The sequence below is a fragment of the Zootermopsis nevadensis genome, unplaced genomic scaffold (genome assembly GCF_977971745.1).
Source record: "Zootermopsis nevadensis isolate Lab colony 2312 unplaced genomic scaffold, Znev_1.0 Znev_ptg000008l, whole genome shotgun sequence".
In the NCBI taxonomy this organism is placed as follows: Eukaryota; Metazoa; Arthropoda; class Insecta; order Blattodea; family Termopsidae; genus Zootermopsis; species Zootermopsis nevadensis.
The window spans coordinates 3,487,641-3,497,568 of record NW_028259140.1 but is presented as its reverse complement, the minus strand read 5'-3'; the positions used below and the strand labels follow the sequence as shown (position 1 = coordinate 3,497,568).

The 9,928-nt window shown below is 36.6% G+C and overlaps 1 protein-coding gene across 1 annotated transcript; it reads left to right on the top strand.

The window, feature by feature from the left end:
• The first annotated feature begins 5,927 nt into the window (after positions 1-5,927).
• On the top strand, positions 5,928-8,970 carry LOC110830963 (trypsin alpha-like). The gene is made up of 5 exons (XM_022066412.2): positions 5,928-6,046; positions 6,753-6,838; positions 7,045-7,133; positions 7,787-7,925; positions 8,321-8,970. Exons 1-5 carry the CDS (start codon positions 6,001-6,003, stop codon positions 8,729-8,731), a joined length of 771 nt encoding a protein of 256 aa, XP_021922104.1. The 5' UTR covers positions 5,928-6,000; the 3' UTR covers positions 8,732-8,970.
• Positions 8,971-9,928: the final 958 nt, after the last annotated feature.

The following is a 9,928-nucleotide window of genomic DNA, read 5'->3' as shown; positions in this document are numbered from 1 at the left end:
CGGTCTCTCTTGTTGACGTAACGTAATGAGTGATTTGAGACCAAAGTGAATTGATGTTATCTCAGGCAATTTTACCTTGGAGTTACACGGAGTGATAACACAAGCCCCTGGCTATAACTGCAAACGTTGTGCAGAACCACAGAAGTGTATAATAGTGCCTGTAGATAGCGCCGCTGTCAAGAGCAGATGCAGCCCTGTCATGGAGTAAATTCATGTCTTGCTCATGCGTGCTGTCAGTGGATAGAACCGAGTAAATAGATGAGCAGAAAACAACTCGAATTATCCAAACTTCGAAGGTTTTGTCTGTTCAAACAAGTTGACGATAAAGGTGGCTGTCCTCTGGAATGTTGAACCGTGTAGTCTGGTAGATATTGACCCAAGCTTGAGGAGAGTTTAATGACTCCATCATCAGGTGATAAATTTATCACCCACTTACTCGTCCCTGTAAGGACCTCCGATCTAACTAAGATGACTATAGTTTTCTTTAACAGTTAATATTTTAAATATTTCTTATTTCTTATTACTTGAAAGTATCTAGTGGTTGAATAGAGATTATTTTCTTAATTATGCAGATTCCCCCATGTTGTAATAAGGGATGACACGATGAGAATACTTTTACTTTTAACACTACCATAAAATTGTATGAAGATTGTGTTTAACGAATGATACTTAATGATTAGAAAAAATAATCATTAATGAAATCTTTTATCGCCCAATGGTAACTATATGTCCCACCTGGTGTGTACAGTTACGTGTTAAAGCTTCGTATTCTGCTCTCGCAGTGTTGTTTTATTGGGGCATTTATAAAATTTACCTTTCAACTTTCGTGTTAATGCGAGTTTTATGTGATCCGTGCACGGTTTCGAGAATGTTAATTGACTTCTCTTGAACGAGTGTTTCTCTTATTGTTTGTGTGGATATTTTGTTACAGTTAATTGGCATTTAATCTAAAGTTAAAATGGTAGTTAACCACAGGATTCAGGTTATAGAGGCCTGTCAAAAGTATCATGCGACTGATTGATTTATGTCTACACAGATGCAGTAACAATTACTATAATAAATTTACTAGTCACCTACAATAATCTGTTCGTCCTAAATATCACGTTATTTTAATGTATTTACCTGATTGCATAATTCCACTTATCCATTGCTTTGTGTGGAAAGAAACTCTGCACTGAAGGACCTGTCGTATATGTCACAAGTAAACTGTTCACAATGTTTGATAAATTGATGACCTCAATTCCCTTTTATTGAGTTCATTTCACTGTAATGACGTTTCAGATTTTGTAGTGCTTGCCGGTAAATCGGCTGTAGTTTCAGGCTGATTGTGAGGGAATAAAGGCCTGTCTGAAATGATTTATTTATTACAATTTTAATGCATTTAGACTGATGCTGATAATGCATTCTCCACCGGTCTTCGTTAAGTCACCCGTGACGAGCGGTTTATAACTAGATGATTTTCGAGAAAATCGCTAATATAATAATACTCATTAAATATGCTCTGTTGAAAGCGTTGCCCAACTTCCTGTTTTATTTCTGCCATGGAGTAATTCATGTCCATTAAATTTAAAGCCCATTATCTACACCTGGACAAAGACGATCGTCATATAAACGCATGTTTTTTTAATGCCACACGAAGAGTATCGTTATTATTTTTATTAAATACGACTTGGGCGATCATAAAACTTTATATTAATTTTGAAATAAATTTAATGAAATAATGCACATTTTTCAGCGGAAAATGTGTGTGGATAATTATACAGTTCAGTAGTTTATTGTATGAAATTTATGGCGTTCTGCAGATTTTATTTTTATTAAATTTTCTTTAAAAGATTTTTCGCACATTTTAAACAATTCATTATTATGCCAATGTCACGAAATTATATCTTATTCTGTTAGTGCTGTCTTACTATAACGCTATTGACATACCGTCAAGAATCACTGCATGGAATCGTCCATGCTCGATTTTAAACAACATTTAAGTCCATGAAGCTACAGGAAATATGGCGATGTACTGTAGTATAGGCCTACTCTCATTGCTTATCTAATTATGGCTTGTAGCGGAACACAAGAGAACTCATTGTTACAGCATTTGGTTACTAACAAGAACGAAGGAATTATCATGCCTCCACACTGACAGTTGTTTATGGCTTTCCCCCAGAATTGCCTTCTCTGCGTTTCGAGGAAATTGCTTAGAGACTTGTATGCTTGTGGAATACAAAATTAATTAAAATGGAGAATAAACTACTGAGGAGAATATATGGAAACAAGACAGAAGAAATAACACAAGGATGGAGAAAATTACATATCGAGTTTTTATAATTCGTATTAAATTATTATTAGAGTGATCAAATCATTTATGAGATGGGCGGAACGTGTAGCAGAAATGAAAGAGATGGTAAATACATACAGAATTTTATTGTGAAAAATGAAGAGAAGATACCAGTTCGGAGATATAGCAACATATTGGAATATAATATTAAAATAGATCTTAATACAGGTGTGAAGTATTAATTGGGTTAAACCTGCTAAGACTGAGACCTTATGAAAAAAGGAAATGAATTTTGGGATTGTGTAAAAGACGAAGAAGTTACTGACCATCTAAGTGACTGTCATATTAAGTAAAATGTGAAATGGAATGCTTTTGTTAGCAGGATTAATATCCACCAAACACAGGCATTAATGTATTTAATTGAGAATTAGGAATTGTTGCTGCCTTACTGTAGATTATTCTACCATTCTGAAACAGAGCGCTGTTGGACCGAACTTCAAGTTCGGTTTTACATTGCATTTTCATTGTCCAACATGACTGCCAAGAGTTAATCTCAGAGTTATAATTTCTTAAAACTGGCTCACTCTTTGTATTAAGACACCACAAAATTTAAGTTATATTCTGAAATATCATTAGTTTGTTTATATTAATAATGGTTCAATAATCCGTATAATTTTTTTTACATGAGTTATAATCACACTACAAACTTCGATAATTCTGTGTAACTAATATGTAAAGTTCCAGACTGAATACTCTGGGATACCAACATATGCCTTCTCTCCCATTCGAAGTTAGTTCAGTTATAAAGGGACTCATCTGTCGACATTATTTACAGATTACATTCAGTGGTAACCACTACAGACCACAGGCTAGACTCAGGTTCATCGCTGACTCGAGTGATCCTCGAAGGGAAATTGCTTGTATTCTAATAGTAAGGCTTAGCCAGGGTCATCTTTAAAATACGCCTGCCCTGCCTACGACTATATTTCCCAGCCTAGCTTATCGCTCAATCGACCCAAAAACTCAACCAGCGACACCCTCTTTCTCTCCTCATCCAACCCCACCCTCCATGCCCCCTTCCACCCACTCTCATCTCTGTATTTGGACCGTTTCCAATCGGGGATTCATTTATTAACAAAAACCTCCCCCGTTCCCCCGCGTTCAGCCTTACAACCAAACCACATACTCAATCCCGTGTTACACCAATTTCTCATCTTTTATCAGCCCTAACACATTATCTTCATCTTTAGTCAGTAACGGCGTGGCGGAAGCATGGATTCATTTTCCAATAGCCTGTTTAATGTCTTATAATTAATATTCGGGCAGGGTTAACTTGTTCATGATCGTTCTGAGACACTAGTGTGCTAATCGTGGTTCGATGATGTCGCAGTGACAAGTTAGACACTAATACGCAAGTACACTTGAGAACAGTGCCAGAATGTCATAAAATAATGAGCAATGCAGGTCACGTACCGTCGCATAAGTGACCTCTGGGATTTGCAAACAGGTCGCTACCTTACCCACTGACTCTATCACGTAATCAGTTTTGTTAACCTAGATTACGCTGACGACTGGTTATGTCGTGGTTGCAATATTTACCACATAGCTCCAAGGCTTCGTTACAGGAATCTTTGAAATTAGTTTATAATATTGACTACGGTCCGTTAAATTGACTGAATACGCCCCAAACCACAGAGGTTTGATTTTGGACGTGACAGGAGGTAAGTAAGGGCAAAACTTATAAGCAAGTTGTTATATAAGAGTTAATTTTATTATATTAAATATCGATGTCTGCGAAGTGCTTACAATTTGAAATTGGTGTGTTATTTCTTGCTATTGCAAATCTTTTATTTTAGTGTCTGTCGATTGCATGAAATGTAAAATGATGTGTTTTTGTATACAACATCTAAACACGTTTCGTGTTATAAGGTTTGTGTTTTAAGATGTTTGTCATGAAAAGGTAATTTAAACATTTTTAAACTTATTAATGTTGTCTTATCCCTTAAATTAAATTTTAGTTAGTTATTGCTCGATACAAACCGAAATGAAGTTCGATCGACAACTCATTTTAATTCTTTGAAGCCCGAAGCACGTCTAAATAATATTAAATATTTTAGTTATTATTTCAGCAAAAGGTCGACTGAAGACTGGCGTTCCAAGTAACGGTTTATCTCAAAATGTTGAAGTATGGAATGTGAAAATGTCCTTCCTCACCCGAACCTACGTTTCTTCAATGATGACTGTCACGCGCTGTGCAGGCAGTGATAAAATTGTTGCCTTGTACGTTCGAAAAGTTAGATAAATCCCTTGTAAGTGCGTCCCACTTGAGGTATCTTATTTATTAGAGCTAAACGACTGACACTCAGTAAACTATATTCACTGTATTCTACATGCATGCATATACGAGGTGCGATCGGAAGGTTTCCAGACTGCGCGTATAAAAACCCGTACACTTATCTCAAGTATTAAATTCAGATGGTGCTTGACAGGCTGACAAAGAAAGATTTCCAGGGATACTTCCAGGCTTGGCAGCGGCGCTGGGATCGTTGTGTTCACTCCCAGGGGAACTACTTCGAGGGTGATGGATGAATTTAATACCTGAGATAAGTGTACGGGTTTTTATACGCGCAGTCTGGAAACTTTCCGATCGCACCTCGTATATATATTCTATGGATCCAAAAGTTGTCATGGACAAAACAGATGGTCTAAGTTTATCCGAGGGAAAACTGAATAATAATATTAAACACTGCAATTAAATTGTATCGTTAAGAAGGTATTAGAAGCTCAGTTTCGCAATGTACCTTACTTTGTGTGCTGACGCGTGCAGGTATTTCGTAGAATGTACTGTGGACTTTGCCCTTTAATACGCTTTCTGTCACAGTATTCATCTCTGAGTATCAGTGGTGTTTGTCACCTGTCATGCAAAACTCTCGCAGTATCAACCTGCATGTGTTTACAAGGTGGGTGTGTTTCATGGCATGAGCTTTCACAGAAGCTTTGAATCATGTCATATGTAGCACACAAACACACACTCCTCATCTCTTGCTTTAAACACACGCACATATACATACTCTCGAGATATATGTAGACGATAAGAGATTAAAGCCCTCTTCTATGACTTTTTCTGTTTCGTCAGTTCTACATAAATGGTCATGATTACGACAATTTTTACCCTAAATCTTTTCAAACTGAGTAATAGTTTTAAGGCATGGAGGTGCTTTTATGTTTGTAAAAGACGTAGAAAAGTTTACTGTTGCACTGTTAACACTGTGCAGCATCAATACGAATAAATCAGAATGAATATTTAATAAAACGTCATAGCCTTTTAAACTAAAATTCAAGGAGTTACACTTCAAGAAATTACTTGAAAATGTCAAAGTTATTTTTTCTGGGTTTTGATAAATACCTACAAGTCCACACAACGTCAGAACTCATGAAGCGTCGACGTGAGATTCCTCAATTTCGTAACGTACTTTACAAGTCTCCCGATATACAAATTCAATCACTCGTACTGATAATTAGAAATTTCCAAGCCTTCTCGTTCAGCATTTATTGAGTAAGAGGACTTTCCCATCAGAACGAATGCAAGTAGATAGATAAATCTATATTATCAAGATAAACGCTTCGAGTGGGCAGTAGCGAATAGGACATGTCCTTCACAAACTCTTATATATGGTACGCGAAGAGACGTAGTTAAGTCACAGTGATTTTCTTACTGAAGGGAAAACATGCTTCGGCTTCTGGTACTTGTTTCTCTAGTTGCTTGCAGCTTTGGTACGTATTTAATAAAGAATTATAATTGTAATAAACATAGCTTCAGTTCTAAGGTTTCGAAGCAAAGATGAGGATTTGTTAAGCTCGTGTTGTGTGTGTGTTAAACGAGTAGAAATTGGCATCCGACAGCTTACGCACTTTACGTGTTTGTTGTTTGGAGTGCCAGTAACAGTTGCAGCCTTCTTGCATACTGCCTCTTATAGTATCGTAGAAGTTGAACGACATATGAGAGGTGCTTACTGAAATAATCGTACTGATGATGGAGGCAGTAAGCACCTTTGAAACGTCGGTACATATATACCCGACGCAATATCCCAGAACGCTGTTATATTCATAATTGCCGCAATGAGAACTTGAAATATTACAGTGTCTGTAGTTTTACCGTCTGATATTTTTCAAAGAATGTAATGTTTTATCCACCTGTTTGACGTGAAATGCCTCAGCGCTCTAACTGACGCTACGTGCCTCATCCTGGAGGAGAAAGTGTGCACTCCTAATTTTAGAATCTGCAGTGGCCATTATTTAATCAGTGTCTTAAATAAAATTTTAATTATTTCAGCCAAAATATTAATTTTGAATGCGCTAAAATCACTGAAACACAAATCCAAAAAAAAAAAAAACTTTTTGAAAATTAATTACTAAGATAAGTAATCATAATCAAATATATATGTAACAAGCTACGAACAAGAATTATTATTATTATCAGGAGCTGCCCCCCGCTTGAGACGTCCGCGTCTTGACGGTCGAATTGTTGGTGGGGAAGATGCAGATATTAATGACTACCCGTATCAGGTAAGGCTACATGTGCCAACTCTATAAAAAATGCACTAAACGGAGTTAAATATCGGTGAACAGTGATTAATGAAGTCAGAGTAATAAGTTTCGTCTCATGATACATTTTAAATGTCGCTATTATAAGATTCACTTAATCGTATGTGTGTGTGGGTAAGGTTTTTGTTCTTTTATGCTAAGATTATATTATTTAATAATTTTCTCAGCTGTCTTTCGAATACTCTGGAAGTCACATGTGTGGCGCGTCTATCATCAGTGCTATTTGGGTTGTGACAGCAGCTCATTGTGTTGATGGGTAAGTTGATAAGATAAGCACTCCAAAGATAACAATATCTGTTTAAAATAGTGTTTTAAAAATAAAATGATTAATTACGAAAAGTGAATATTCATAATTCATATTTCTCGATTTGTTTAAAGCTTTATCCAAGTCTATTCAGTAAATTTTGCTTAATTAATTATTTATTTAACGTTTCTGAACATTGTAAGTACCGGTGTATAAATTTATTTTGTGCTTAAATGTTTTACTAAATACACAGTAAATATCAGTCTGAGTCTAAAATAAATTGACATAGGAAACGCTACGTGAATTGTAGGTTACTCTTACATAACCATCCTTTGCTCAAATACAGATAATATCAAATAACTGCACATAATAATAGGTCTTCAACATTTCATAGACCATTAGGAATATGAGATAAATAATATGTAATTTAATTGACTGATATTTTCGAGATACACAATTATAGTCTGCGCGAAAAATGTAGCCGGATCAATTTGGGAGATTTGGAAGTTAATTTCAGAGAATTAATTTTCGTGAAGAGTCGAATATTTTCAGTAGTTTATTCTGTTATTTTAAACGAATTTTAATACGTCGTTCTCAAATTTATACCAATTATAACGCCTGAAATCTAACGTGTATATATATATGTACAAAATTTTGGACAACAGAGTTTCGCCTTCGTATGCTCAATTCCGTGCTGGAAGCAGTATCAGGGGTACAGGTGGTTCCATCCACCCAGCAGCTGAACTCATTGCCAACCCAGATTACGATTACTACACAATCGACTTCGACGTAGCTGTCGCCAGGGTAAGTTGTTCCTTGTTCACAACCTCACTCTTTGACTACTGTCTGTCTGTCTAAGTGGACATTGACTTGATCTTCAAACAGAAGTACCCATCTGCGAAGGCGCAGAGACGTTATAATACGCAGTTTTGAAACATTGTGTGACTTAAGTTCTCAGTCCGTTTAGTAGCTTCATAATGTTCTGTGTCATTCTTATTTAAGAATTTAGTAGTTTGTTGTATTTAGTTTCTTAGTCTTAGGACAGCATTCAACATGACCTCACAGATTGATGGTCGAGTCAATTCTCCGCTCAGACAGACAGTACTATGTCTATTAATATTAAAACTCATTTTACTGTATATAATATCGTGCGGTATGTCTCATGGAAAGTTTCTTATGATGTTTATGCATTTTTGAAGGTGTCTGTCGCATTCGACTTCGGTCCCGGTGTTCAGCCAATACCTCTGACCGCTGCCGAGCCCTACGCAGGTCACAATTCTGTGGTTACCGGCTGGGGAACCTTGTCTTCAGGATCATCGTCGCTGCCAACCACGTTGCAAGTGGTAGTGGTTCCTATTGTATCCCGTGAAGAGTGTAATGAAGCGTACATTGCTTACGGTGGAGTCACTGAGAACATGATCTGCGCTGCTGTGTCCGGTGGAGGCAAGGACGCCTGCCAAGGCGATTCCGGAGGTCCTCTGGCTGTCGATGGCGTACTGGCTGGACTTGTATCCTGGGGAGTTGGCTGCGCAGAGCCACTATATCCCGGCGTGTACTCAAATGTTGCAAGTCTTAGGAGTTTCATCACTCGAGAAACTGGTGTCAATTAGAACTTCTACATGAACGCTTATTAACACGACAGAACGTCTTTGAAATGTACTTTACAAAAATAAATTAAAGTCGTGTAGTATTGGAAGACATTATTGATAACCTTGACTGGCAGTGATGTCTTCTCTGGGCTGTTATGCATAATACCTTGTGAGAATAAGTAAAGTATAATAAAAAATATGTATGTGTGACTTTACTTAAAAATAACTGTAAAGTTTAATAAACTGTAGATCACAGAAAAGTGTCTTATGTTTTGTGTTACAGTATTAATAATAAAATAATCACATTTTTAAATATAAAGCTGGCTAAACTATGTTTTTGTCAACGAGAATTTGAAATTTTCTTGCTTTTTAACGCAGCATTAAGTGAGACTTCAGGTTTTACTGTGGCAAGTATGAAGATGTATCTCTTATTGATAGCTGCGTCGTGTAGTCTGGTAAAGTACTAACATTTCAGAGGTGTTTCTAGCAGACTACACGGCACTGAAAACTACAAGGTAGTCATTTTCAGGAATAATATTGATCCGTGTCACAGGGATACAGTAATAAATTGACTACAAGAGATATAATTCCAGCCCTTTTTTGAACCAATTGCTTCCGACCGACTGTGGCGACAGGTGGTTACTTAAACTGACGTGTTTTTTTGGAATTTACTGGGATTTTAATTCAGCGTAAACAAGTGATCGACAACTGAAATGGATAGTTTCAGAAATGACAATGTAAGCTGTAGGCGCTTGAAACTTCTTAAACCAGAAATAAACAAGGTTATCTAGTAATGGTGTCCCTATAGTATACATTTCTTATACGAACGTTGTGCCGAATACAAAAGGAACTACTTGTCTGAGAACGTATAAAGTGCAGGAAATGATTTCACACGCCTAGAGGTTAATATAATTGAAATGTCGTCGCTCTATCACCATTCCGTTTTGAACCTGACTTCTCACACCACAGATCAAACGTATAAGAGACAAAACCAAATATTTAAATTGTACTACTACAGTTTCCTCTTTTTTTTTTTTGGGATTTTACCTGAAGAAGTTACATTAGAAAGTCAAAAGGTTTTCGAGGAAACCCTACAAAAGAGTAGAAGAGAAATGAAAAAATAATGTGTCTGTGATCCCTGTACGAGTTCCTGAGGCCCCTCGAATATTTTTTATTTGAGGGTGGGAGGTGCATTTTATCATGCATGATGCATTTTGG

Excerpts from the sequence above, each read along its gene's own strand:
- LOC110830963 (XM_022066412.2), top strand. The coding sequence starts at position 6,001 with ATGCTTCGGCTTCTGGTACTTGTTTCTCTAGTTGCTTGCAGCTTTG. Across the intron at positions 6,839-7,044 it reads TTAATGACTACCCGTATCAG|CTGTCTTTCGAATACTCTGG; the intron begins GTAAGGCTACAT and ends TAATTTTCTCAG. Across the intron at positions 7,134-7,786 it reads GCAGCTCATTGTGTTGATGG|AGTTTCGCCTTCGTATGCTC; the intron begins GTAAGTTGATAA and ends TTTGGACAACAG.